A 13,602-nucleotide genomic window follows, 5' to 3' on the forward strand; every position below is an offset into this window, starting at 1 on the left:
GCACTCTGCCTTCAGGATTGTCAAGGCCTGCCATAGGAGTGACTTATAGGTATATATGTGCCTATATACAAGGGTAGATATAGGAATACTATATCTAAGCAAGGGGTGATTACACCACCTTGCCCAAGCTGAGTGATCAGCCTGTGGTGTCAGTTTAATTGGCCAGCCAGGGGTGGCATAATTCATGCTGCAGCCCCTGGTAGGCCTTGGATGCACCTATGCCCTGGGTACCTATGGTACACTATACAGGGGCTCACAAAGGTGACCCAATCCCAATTGGATATGTACCTAAAGTACATGGAGTCCATTTTACAGTGAGGCAGATAGCCTGGGAATAGCAGGATCCTTGGCCAAGTAAGTCAAAAACCAGCTAAACACTAGGCAAAAAGTTAGGGTAACCATATAGTCAGATATCCACCTTCCTACAGATACCAAATCCCACAGATGAGCAATGGTGCATTGAGGATGCATCACAAAACAATATGTAACAAGCAGGTTAGTGAGGTTAAAACTGTCTAGTAGGGACAAAATACATTTTAATAACTTGCTCCCACTGGTAGGATTAAAAAGCAGTGCAAAAAGCAGTATGGATTTAAACTGCTTAGTTAAAGGGACAGTATACATGTTTCTCTAAGTAGAGATTGCGTGAGACACCGTTCCGTCACTTCACAGGCATTTATGTACGCTAGTGTAGACCCAAGGATTTTGTTTGTGTTGAGAAGATTTAGTTTCTCCTGTATTTTCAGGAGTGATGCAATAGTGGCTTTTCCAAGGCACTTTCAAGATTTTGATATGTTTTACAATAATGGGGATCCAACTCACCTGAAGCATATTCCGTGAATGCATGCATGCATGCTTGCTGCTGTGTCTTTTACTAAATCTGAATTTTCTTTCTATTCGCCTATATAACATTTAAGAAAATGAGAATTATAAGAGCACGTTATCGTCAATCAGAATATTTTATCTGTGTTGATGTTCAGATTTAGTCTACTTCATCCATCTCGGCAAACTACTTTTTGGCAAGAGTACCCAGTGTGGTCTCATTTACAAGGCTTAGAACCAGGAAAAATACAACTCAGTTCAGGGTTGGTGAATTAAAGATCACACACTTATAGTAATTTAGGATGCTCTCTCATTTATTTGACCTTGAGAAACTTGATACAGAAAGTTGAGAGACTTTAAAGGACGGTTTTAAATATTTTAAACTGCATTGTTAGTGAGGGATCATTATGAATCCCCGTGCTGAATAGTGCCACCCATCTTTTCTTAATAAGAGTGGATACCTAGAACATTTAAATAATCAAGGAAAGCCATCAGTTTTCCATGTGATGGTCCATGACATAACTAGGCAAGCCTAAAACCAGCTTTGCATCTCTTCATCATATTTCTGTGGATCAATAAAAGGTTTGTCAATAGTCCGAATCATTAACTCTCCACAGTATACGCATTCAGCTGCCACAATGTCATCAATATCTGCCTTAATATGTTCACGAGTTTGCTGACCCTTTCCAAGACTGATAGTATCTTCCTCCTTGGGTTGGTGCCGACTTTTGACAGGCGGATTTGAGGTTAACAGCTTCTTTTGAAGATCTTCCAGTTTGACCTGCTTGTACGTGGGCAAGTTGGGAAGGACAGACTGCAATAAACAGTCATAATGGAACATATGGCCACAGAGAAACAGATAGAAGGTGCGGTTGAGCAGGGGGAACTCACAAGCAGAGCACTTCTCTTGGGGCTCCACTGAGCCATATTTGTTTCTCATCTCCTGAATGTCCTCCCGGATCCTTTTTGCACTAAGAGTGGCTTCTTCCATTTCAGTTTTAAGCTCTTCAATATGCTTGTTGTAGGCATCCAATGAACTACATATGGCTTCCTTGAAGTGATCAATGGTGACAAAGTCTGGAAAAAAGGGAAGGATATCTTCAATCTTTAAGAGACTGCAACTGGACAGGCAGACCATGGCTTTCTTCACATCCTTCTCTTCCTGAACAACATGCCGAGCAATTTTCAGCCAGAGCTTCTTCTTTAACTCTTCGTCATCTTCAGGCAAATCTGCACAGGACTTTGCCAGATCAACATCGACCTAAAATATAAGAGGAGTATGGAGAGTTTTCAAAGACAATCAGAAAAAGTTAACTATGCATGCACTTTCAAAGTCATTCATACTATAGACTACAATGTACCACTCTACAGATTCTAATCAGTGGCAAGCACATCAAGCAAAGTCACTAGATTGTGTTACTCATTCTTTGAGAAGTGCTTTTAATAATAAGGATGAAAGACCTCACCTTTTTACAGCACACAAGGCTCCCCACTATTCACAGCCAATAAAACGTCTAATGGACCTGCTCCACATGCAGCATCTCCAATCCAGTGCTATGATATGCAACTATATGTCAGTCATGGCCTTCCCAATTAAACAGAAGCCATAAGCAAAGGATCTGAAAGCAATGCGGTATTGATGGGGGAAAACAGGTTTAAACCAAGCGACTTCAAACAGAAATCCTAGTCCTAGATACAGCCCACCACTTTAATAACGTCACCATCATGTGCATATCCCTTACCTTATGTGAAATTTCCATCAAAACCAAAGTATGATTTGGTAAAAATACAGAATGCCTTTAGGTGGTCTCTAGGGAAGGAGCGCATGCTTAAAATCAAAGATTACACACATTTAGGTGTAACCATAGATTACAAAAAACAAGAGAGGGAGTGAAGAGGTAGTGTCCGTGAAAGGCACTCTAGGTGGGTACGTCCTCCTCTGGAAATCTATACAAAACACAAGGATCCACCTGTAGATGGGTTTCTTTCAGTGCAAGTGTTCTCACAGGTTAGAGTGCGTTTCCTACATTGGTTGGAAGCACACAGTGTTTGCTTAAATACCCCTCACACAACAAAAGGGCTCTTGATGTCATGCTTCATCATGGGGGTCTTCCCGTCCCGCTGCGGAACGGGGCGTGCTATGACCTATGACTACGCGGGAGCACTGATCTTCAGTACTATGTGTGATGTAGGAGTTTGTGAGGAAGGGTCAAGGGTGAGTGAGTTTAATCTCATTATTTCCTCCAGGTCTACTCGGGGGCACAGAATCGATGACATGGTATCCGAGATCAGAGCTGTGATTTGTGCAGCTCCTTAAAGTGTCTGGCTACTGGGTAGGTATTGTCTTGATTAGTTATAGCACAGATGTGCTGGAGTACTCTCTTGTGTACTTGTAACTTGGTGCTCCCTATGTACTGAAGGCGACATGGGCATATCAGTGCATAAACCGCGTAATCAGTCTTGCATGTCAAAAGTTTGGTTATCTTATGTTCTTTGGTACTGAATGGGGTTTGGTATGTGCTGGTATTTATACCCTGTTGTCGTGCCTTGCAAACCATGCATTTGTAAAACCCTTTGTGGGTTTATAGCCAGCATGTCCCTTCAATCACCTCTGGACTGGTTTTCACCAAACTGTTCCTCATAGACCTACCACTGCTATATGTAATAGAGTCTTTCGGAGATAGTGATGGCCCTATGACTGGATCATTAAGTAGTAGGGGCCAGTTACGTTTGATGATCGATTGGATACTGCTGTGTTGCTTGCTGTACCCCAATATGATTCTGAATTCATCATTGGTGCCTGTGTCTACTGCAGTTACATCTTCTGAACCCACACTGTTGTCTGTCTGCTTGTCCCCGAGTAAATCTTCCCCATGCTTGGTCATAGAATTTTTGATGGGTCTATTGATAATCTTGCGGGAATATCCACGCTCAAGAAATCTATCTCTTCAAGCTGCCTGGGCTTCTAACAAGGTCTGCATTGTCACTGTGGATACGCTTAAGGTGCATCATCTCACCATAAGGTATACTGTTAATCAAATGTCCCGGGTGAGAACTGCTGGTGTGCAGCACGGAGTTGCCAGACGTTTCTTTCCCTGTATAGCCTCGTCTCAATTCTATTGTTTTTGAGTTTTGATGTATATTTGTGTATCTAGGAAGTTTACTGTGGTATTGCAGATGTTTGCCGTAAAATGCAAGTTGATGTCATCAGCATTGATTGCTTCCACAAATTCCTGTGCCTCATCTTGTGTGCCCTCCCAGTAAGACTAAAAAATAAAATACAATTTTAAAAATAAAAATCGCAAAATTACAAGACATATTAGTCAAGGAGAGTAATACAATAAACAGATATGTGGTATGGGGGCACACTATGCGGTAAGGAAGAGCAGCATCAAATGATGGTATAATGGGGGCAGGATCAAAGGCTTTGAGCAGGTGAACTTAGCCCCATTAAGGTAAGAATTTAAAAGCAGTGTTTGGGGAGATTCTGCGTACTTCCGGTGGAAGATAGTTCCATATCTTTGGGACAGCGCTGGAGAAGGCTCAGTGACAAGTTCTCGTTTTGCTAAGGATGAGTGGTTTCAAGAGGAAAGTGTTAGCGCTTCCGGAGGCTCTACCACCACAGGATAATGCAAGCTTTTGCGCTAGGTACCTGGAAGTTTTGAAATGCAGGGCTTTGTGCGCCAGAACGGCAATCTTTAACTGAATTCGAGCTTCATAGGGCATTCCATTTAAGAGATTTTAGGACTGGGTAATGTGCTAATTTCATTTGGTACCAGTAGCCAATCTAGCCGCAGCGTTCAATGATCCCCTTAGTTGGGGCCAGGGTGTATTTGGGAAGGCCACAAAGCATAGTGCTGCCATAATCAAGCCTCAGCAAGACAAGCACTTGGACCACCTGCTTGAAATCAGTTTGTGGAAGGAATGGTTTGATATTTCTAAGTGTCCTCATTAAAGGATTAGCTCCCTTACACACATTGCTGATGTGATTTCTAATATTCAGGTGCTTGTCCAGGGTGATTCTGAGAGATTTGGCAGAGTCTATGATGAGAGGTGTGCAGTTGAAAGCAGTGAGGTGATTCAGCCAAAGGTCTAGCTTGGGGATGTGGTTCGGAGGAGAGATGAGAAGGAACTCATTTTTGGCGGTGTTGAGCAGGAGATGGTTCTCAGTTAACCAATTCTGCATAGACGTTAGTGTTGAGTGAGATGATGTTATCCGGGGATGACATTTTCAGATAAAGTTGCGTATCATCCACATACATACAGAAAAGCATGCTCATGGAATTTAGAGATTAACTAATGGTTCCAAGATAAGGTTGAAGAGGATAGGAGATAAGGAAGGAAGCAGGAGCAGTCTACCTTCGAAACCAAGTAAAAAACTAAATGCTTACTATTCAACATTTTGTGCCTTACATACCAGCAAATCAAAGGCATACCACACAAATACCTGTAAGAACAAAACTGTGCTATACACTTGCTGAAGAGTGACTTCTGGTCTCCCCACAGCCAAATACAAACAGAGGGGAGATGATGCTTCTCAGTGACAGCACTTAGTCCCAAAAACAACCAACCTGATTTAACTCTGTGAATGCAGACACCCTTGCACCCTCTCCCCCTCTTCCTCCTCAAATCCATCCATTTGCTTCTACCTTCCTGTTCAGCCATCAACTTTGGGGCACAATCAGCTTATCCAAGATCATTCCCACGAAATACAAAGAACAGAAATCATGAAACCCATCCACCTACGCTACATGATTATGCTTTGCATTTTATGTTGTCTGACTGGCCTCACAAACACCCCCTGGACTTCATCCACTTAATGATGACCACCCAGCCCGGGCACCATATGGACAGGATCCTGATCTGTATAACAAGCTTGGCTGATCCAGATGCTGGTCTTCGATCTTTCACTGGATAATTTAAGTGCAACTAAAACCAACCAGTTCAGCACTATTCAAATGTAACCCCTCTCGCTATGTATAATTTTCATGAACGTGTAAAAGCCCATGATGTTTCGTGTGTGAACAATACAAACAAAATAAATAAATAGGGCTGGTGAACGATTAGTTTGTAAAGTGTTACCTTTCAAAATTCTTTTGAATGACATGAATACAATGCACACAGTGTTTTGAAAAGCTTCCGAAAGACAACATATGATTGACAGCAGTTCCGCAGTGGTAGGAGCTATAATGAGAGAACAACTGCATGACATTTTTTGTGAATGCACAATACTGAAAGAGCGCCATATCATTTTAAGAGTCCATTGGATTTGGCCTGTCTGGCCCACAGCAGATGTCAACTATGCAGATTGCCAAATCAGAAAGCTTTCTTACACTTAAGTACAAAGTAAAGATTCACTATACTGTTGTGTTTCAATGAAACAAAGTGAAAAGTTTTTAAAAAGACAGCACTTGAATTTTGCTAAAACTTCCAGAAAATGTGAATAAAGTTAGGAAGGCCACCTGCCACATCAAGAATTTGTGATCGTTTTATTTATTACATAAGCTCAAAGGCGGACTGCATTAGCTTTGATAAAACAACATTAAGCAGGAAAAAGAAATCTGGAATTTTTGATGAGGGAAAATTCCCCTTTCAAGCCTTCTAGAGAATTCTGAATCACAAGTGCTTTTCAAAATGGATTCCTAATTAGATTTCTGTAGCCAGTCACTGCTGACAAATTAACTCCAACTAAATATAGGAGGAATGCCCTGGTCAAATGAAGCAATTAGGGATGTCGGTGGCACGATTATGAATCATATCTATGCGCAACAGAGGGTCTACTCTACTTGAGTAACGCATCCTGGTAGAAAGCTGCTGTCTCATTTAATAAATTAGAATACGGTGCACATGTAAGTACAAAGATGGTAGAATCCCACCTCTGCTCCTCAATATTAGATCAATTACATTTGTCAATAGCATCTCCAATCAAACTTCAGGCTTAGCAAGGCATATGTGGGAATGTTTCTGGCCCAGATCTGGAGTTAAGAGGATCCCTGTGAAATCTATCCCCATGAACTTCCTCAGAGTCACTTAAATGAAAACTATGGGTTAAAAAGCATGCAATAATGTACCAGATGAAAAACATTTCAGAGCAAAAGTAGACTAGGATGCGTAGATACATACAATTATATTTTGAATTTTCTTCAATGGCAAACATTTAATTGTTTGGCCTTACATTCATGTTCAAATTATCTTAAACCCTACCTAGGTGTAATTTCAACTATTATTCTCCTGAAAGTTGACCTATTACAGCATCACCCCACTGATTGTGAGCTACAGAAGTGAGACACATCCACAGGTGGATATGGAGATGAATAATGTATGGCCACAGCTGCTGGATGTCTCTGGAGAGAATTAAGACTCTTGTACTTCCTTAACTGATGGCACAACACATGGTAGTCACAATGTCCTACCAACACTGACTTTCCCGAAACAGTGACAACTGATTGACTAACCGGATCACCATCAGAATACTATTCCTCAATGCAATGCGCGGTAGAGTCATTTGGGGAGGAGCTTCTCATCTCGTCATAGAAGCGTCTTTGGCTACAGACCCCTGGCGTGGTAGAAGCTGCAAACAATAGCTAGGTATTACAATCAACTTTTTGGTCCACAAAGCAGGAATCTGGGCTGCCCGATGGTAGATTAAGATTCGGTCCCCCCCCCAGTTGCACAAGGTCATTGCCCTGTGCATTTGCTATGGCAGACTCGCATGGAGGGACAATTTGGAATCAAAATTACTGGGACCCAAGATCAAGCAGACTTATTATCAGAGAGGCTGCATTCAGGAAATTGGCTAATTTCCTCCATTGATTGAAACAGTTGCATCTGAAGTATGTCCAAGATAATTCCCACAAACATTACTTTGTTATGAGGTACCACGGGAGGCTTTTTCCAGTTCAGATTGTGAAGCATATATGTTGCCATCTAAAGGAATGCCCACAGAAGAGGACTTCTCTAGTACCACGTCTAGGTAGAAAATAATGTGAAGACCTTGGCATCTTAAACAGGTTAACAGGCTCTTTCTGCCAGTCTGTCTCCATCAATCCCCCCTCGCTCCCAAGCACACAAGCTTTAATTTGGTCCTCAATTCCAGCTAGTTACAAACTCACACGTCTCAGATGTATGTCCCACTTCCCAACTTAAAACTGCCATCACTACAGTAACTCAATACTTGACAGACATCTGTAACTCATCACCGTCTACAGGTGTGGTTCGTAAGTTATGGAAATCTGTCTTGGTCACAACCCTTTTAACCCCTTGCGTGCGGGGCGTATTCCCCGCCTGTGCTGACTCCGCCTTGCGCGGGCGGAGTCATGACGGAACGGTTCCGTCATCAGCACAGCTCAACCGACGCTGATGACGGAACCGTTCTGTCATCAGCATGGAAGGGGTTAAAAAAGCCCACAGTCCCAGGATTGTGCAACTTTGGGCAACTTTAGTCCAATTACGATACTTTCCCTCTCTGCCATGCAGAGACTCTCGTTAACAAGCAAACTATTCGCTCACTTGGAACGTAATCATGCCTTACATAGAATCCAATCAGGGCTTCAGAACAAATAATCTATGGAAACAGTGCTTGCAAAAGCAGTGCAAGGTTTCAGGGACATCTTGGGTATGGTGGGAGTGGGTGCAATGATATGGATACATCTATCATCAGCTTTTGAAACCATTTCGGATTCCTCCACCCAATGCAGACTCGATGCAATAGCCCTAGGGATACAGTACTTACCTGGTTTTGCTCTTTCCTTTCAGAAATAATTCAAACTGCTGCTCTAGGCAAATTCAGATCCACCACTATGGAAATAACTTGAGTCCCTCAGGTATCAGTTCTCAGCCCTGCCTGTTTTAATCTTTATGTTTCGCTGAATCATTCAGCATTACATTTTATTTGCATGTGGACGATACATAAATGATCATCAGGCTAGATTCTGACCCAGAGAAAACAACTACCAACTTTAAGAATTGCTGGCAGGAGGTGGCAGACCCCGGGGTGGTAACCGCCCTAGTCCTTAACATAGAGAACACTGAAATTGTAGTCTTTGCATCCCGCAATGAATGGTTTCACATTCAGCGGCAGACCTCTTTAGGCACAGTGCCTACCCACTCACTTCAGGTTCTTAAGCTTTTCATGAGTGGACTGAGTTAGACATCACAAGAAGGATAGGATTCAACCTTTTAAGGATCATCAGGAAGATTCTTCCCTTCACTCCGGCTTCCTCCGGGAAATACCCTGCCCAAGCCCTCATACTTTATAGAATTGACTAATGCAATTTATGTGGGTCTTACCAAATACCTAGTGCACAAACTTCAGCTGTTGCAGAATGCTGCTATCACATAGGTCCTAGGCCACAAAACAATACTGACCCTAATGACAAGGCCAAGTTTCACTGGCTTTCAGTCTAAAAAAAGATGCAACTGCAAGGCTTTATGTCTCTGCCATAAAACTCTTTATATTGAGACTCATTCATCCTACATGACAATAATCTTCATATGGTATCAACCTGCAAGAGACCTTAGTTCCCGTTACGCTTGGAAGGCCACTGTACTGAACTTTAGGAACGTCACAATGGGCAGATGTTCCTTGGCTGGGATTACTAAGAAGCTGTGAAATGCACTTCCTTTAGCATTACGCAAAAAGAATGCTTTCATTAACTTCAGAAAGAAACAGAAGACCTGCCTTTTTGTAAATAACATTTGGTTTTCTCACCTCCCAGGCGAGGATTGGCAGGCGCCTCCTACTTTCCTTAGCCATTCAGTCCACTCTTGCGCCAGGACACTTCATCCCTCAAAATAGCTGGTAACGCTTAGCCCTTATAAGCACTTTACAAATTTTAAATCACATCAAATCAGGTTTCCACCCTTCCGGAGCAATGTGTGAAAACTCATGGACATGATCCTGAATTGAAATAAAGTATCTTGGCTGGCAATTACCAAACCCAGGATAAAAGTAGTAAGAATGTTAGCATTTTGCCCAACAGTAGGTGGTGCCTTGCAGGTCTAGGTTGACCATGCAATCTCCTTAAATGGCAAAGGGAGAATTCACCTAAAAGAAATATTTAAAAATTATTATTTTCAATGAAATGTGTTTAAGCACATTAGGTCTAAATTGGGTCATAGTTTTTTTTCAAGTTCCGGATATTTTTGTCTATTCTGTATTAACAAGAGTAAAGTGTTTTCCTTGCTCTTATAAAGTAGGGTGACCAGACGTCCCGGATTTGCCCGGACAGTCCCGGTGATTCACCAGCTGTCACGGCAGATTTCGGCAATTTTGGCTCACGTCCCGGTTTTTAGAGAGGGTTGGCTGAAATTAGTGAGAGGCACTTTTTGGGTTGTTCTGACGCTGTGCTAGTTAGCAGCTGTTATAATTAAGCACTATAATTAATAGGTATGATGTTGCTTGTAGAAATTAAATGTTATTTATTTTCTTAATGCATCTTTTGTGATCCTATCTTGATGGGAGCGGTCATTCTGCGCAATACCTTGTATGAAAAACTGTAGTCCTTCTCTTTTTCTAAAATGTCCCGGTTTTTGGTTCTCAAGATCTGGTCACCCGGTTATAGAGTTACTTGCTTCATAAAAAAGTATAAGGTGTACCCAATGCTATGATAAACCTTATGGGTCTGACTACACAAGAGCACCAGAGTGCAGCAAGAGTCCACATGTGTTGTTTGAACCATGGGACACGTCCATATTACAGCAAGGGCTGCAGATTCCAGCACTCAATAGTACCAATTATGTGAGAGCAAAATGTCATGGGGAACGGTGATGAGCATAAGGAGCAGTCAAGGCATAAGATACAAGATTTTACCAGATTAGAACGAGAGCTCTAAATTCCAAAATCTGCTCAACTGGAGACCAATGAAAGTGACTCTGAGATATGGTTAAATTTAAGCAGTTTGCAGGTAGTCTTCATGGTCAAGTTCAGGACAGGCTGTAGCATTTTTAGCAAATAGGGAAAAAGACCCAAAGATCAACAGGTTCTGTAATTAAGCCAGGAAATAATAATGGCTGACACTAGAATGGATTGTTTGTCAACTGACACAAAAGAGAGGATCGTCTGGGGATTGAGCGGGGTGAAATAGAAGAACAGAAAAGCTTTATTATGTGCTTTTGAAGAGTAGGCTTCATCAGTGGTGAGCACTAGCACCCTCGTATTTGTGTCTGTAAAAGGAGACCAAAGTTCAGAAGGCCATAAATAGCACATTGGGGCAAAGACGTTTTTAGGAGGCTCTGTGCGTGTGTATCACTTCAGAGGTGGCCCACAGCCAGATTGCTCCGCTCAAAGGTGCATTTTGGGAGGAAGTACCCAGGATTCAAGGGAACATTTCCAAACCTGTGGGCCCACTTGCACAGAAAGACCACCACTTCATCTCTCATTGCTGAGCACTCTCCAGTGCAGGCAAAAAGTAATAACTGCGATGGAGAGATCTCTGCGTTTGTTGGGTTGACTCAACTCTGCTCGGTCCTGAAAACATTTGATTAAGATGTTCTCTGAAGCAGTCCGTGTGCCTCAAATGGCACAGACACCGAATGTTCCTTTGATAACATGCTCCAATCAAGGCAGCTTTTCTGATAACTGACACATATGACGCAGTATCAAAAAGTCCATTTCTAGCACTTGTTTTTCTGAAAATATTTTTTGAGTCTGGAAAGTAAAAGATGCACTCTGCCTCTCACTGGGGTGATATTTTTGAATGGGGGATAGCACGATCAGCTCAGTAAGTCACTGATTTGGGTGAAGAGTTTAGCAAAAGTAGGCCGGACATGGTTTGCTACCCTGCCACATAATTGTTTACTCTCTTTGCTAAACTTTTTGTGCATAAAACTGGTTTTTACCATCTGGATCATGAATCATATGGAACAGTCTTCTAGAGTAGTTGCCACAAAAGCACCGGAGATCACATGGTCTCTTCTCGTCTAGATCTGCACAACATGCATACATTGTTTTCATAATTTGAATCGCTTTGTCTCTGCAGGAACTGAAGAGTAATCCCTGAAAAAACAAATGACTACCATGAAGTTGAGCTTCCTGCTTGTGTCCATCAAGGTTTGGCCAATAGTGGCCTCTCAGTACAAATCCAGGGAACACTTGCAGAGTAGCGAAATCAGACATGTCCGTTTCACCATTTGATTATAGTTTGCATGATCTTCATAGATTGCAAACCTAGCCTATCTCGATTGACTTTGGGACTTACATTTTCTCATTTTATGTGATATCCACATCATAGTGTTGGATATCAGGGAAACTGAATTTGCTGAATTGCCAAAGGTCCTGAATTGTAGGGGTAGCTCCTTTCCAGGCTGAGACAGGGGTATGGGGAGAGGGGGGTTGGGAGGGGGCAGAGGTTTAACATTCCTAAAGCATGGTTTGCAGGTTTCGAATCTGAAATTACCTTGTTGGCTTTTGTTTTTTAAGTAATTAAATGGCATGATGTCCTAAGATGCAGAGTCCTGTGTAGGTTATTCCACTTTCCCAATGATGATTCACAATCATTCCTGCATACAAGTACAGGATTTCCATGCAACATTGCAGGAAAGGGTACAGTCAATACGAAAGTATATATATTTCTGGAAAGGGATAATTATCTTTTTAGTAAAACAAGCCGAAGACCAGAACAGTAATCAATTCCTTGTGTGTTTGATTGATAGTTTCATAGAGGAAAGTTCATAGCTTCCCAAGTCTCACTCAGGTATCGATATTAGTACTTATTTGTGTTATCCATTGCCCAGTATCCATTATTTATTTCTGGTAACACAAAAAAACGTGAAAAACATTTCAGAGAAAAACAACATATTTAGTAAGTCATTCAATGAGAGTGTCCAGAGTAGTGTACTGTTGTTCTTTAAAGTGTGTTCACAGTGATCTCAGTGTTCAATGTCTGTTACCTGACCCCCAACAGGGCATAACTGGTATACCTCATTACACACAAAGGATCACCATCATGGAAAGACGCAGACTGGGTAGCCTCCGGGTCTACATAAGACCTATTATGATGAACCTCTCAACAGGCAGTTGCTGAGTAAACTGTTCCCTCTGACCCAAAATATTCAGCACCAATGAAAACCCCTCAGAAAACAACTGCCAATGAATGGTGCAAGCGAACTTCTAATCACAGAATCTGCAGACCAAAGATGGCGCCAATACTTGTTTCAGCACTAAAGTAACTCCTTTCTTTCCTATTTTATGATGTAGACAGTTCTTCATGTTTTTTTAACTTTGTGTGTGTGTCAATGATAATGAGTGAAAAGAAGCAGAGTACTTAGGAACGTCCCTTAGTTTCTTTGTGGTAGCATGATAGTCCTTCCAGTATTCAACATATGTTATCTTACCCCAAGCAGAGAATAACCATAATTCCTTATCATGTAGAGCCATCACCATGACGCAAATTGGGACCAACTTATGGTCTCACTCAAAGCATTAGGATGAATCTAACTGGAGGCAGCATGCATAGTCTTTTCCTTCTGAGAACAACCTTCTCTTGGACACAAACCGTTCAGCATCAAAGAAACAGACCCTATAAAAAAAAACACAGCTGCCAATGGCACAAATTAACAACTTCTCAGTTCTGAAACTGGCGGCTAAAGATGGCGCTAAAGCTTTTGTCAGTACTGATGCAAAGAAATACATTTAAAAAACAGCATTTGTTGAAAGAATGGGAATACGTGGAGAGAATTACAGCAAGTTTGCCAACAAGATTGGAGACCACATTAAGAGTGAGGGATAGGCCCCTTCTAAATACCTTCTTTGAAAGAGAAACCTTTCTAGATTTAATTAAA

The 13,602-nt window shown here is 41.8% G+C and overlaps 1 protein-coding gene across 1 annotated transcript in view; it reads right to left on the reverse strand.

The window, feature by feature from the left end:
• Positions 1-1,118: 1,118 nt before the first annotated feature.
• The window catches only part of VPS18 (VPS18 core subunit of CORVET and HOPS complexes), a 68,530-nt gene continuing 56,046 nt past the window's right edge, over positions 1,119-13,602 (reverse strand). Inside the window, exon 5 of the mRNA XM_086937366.1 lies at positions 1,119-2,083. Within this exon, the coding sequence (XP_086793492.1) occupies positions 1,355-2,083 (729 nt within the window). The 3' untranslated portion in view covers positions 1,119-1,354. The remainder of the gene's footprint in view (positions 2,084-13,602) is intronic.

Source organism: Lissotriton vulgaris, chromosome 9, assembly GCF_964263255.1.
Source record: "Lissotriton vulgaris chromosome 9, aLisVul1.2, whole genome shotgun sequence".
Lineage (NCBI taxonomy): Eukaryota > Metazoa > Chordata > Amphibia > Caudata > Salamandridae > Lissotriton > Lissotriton vulgaris.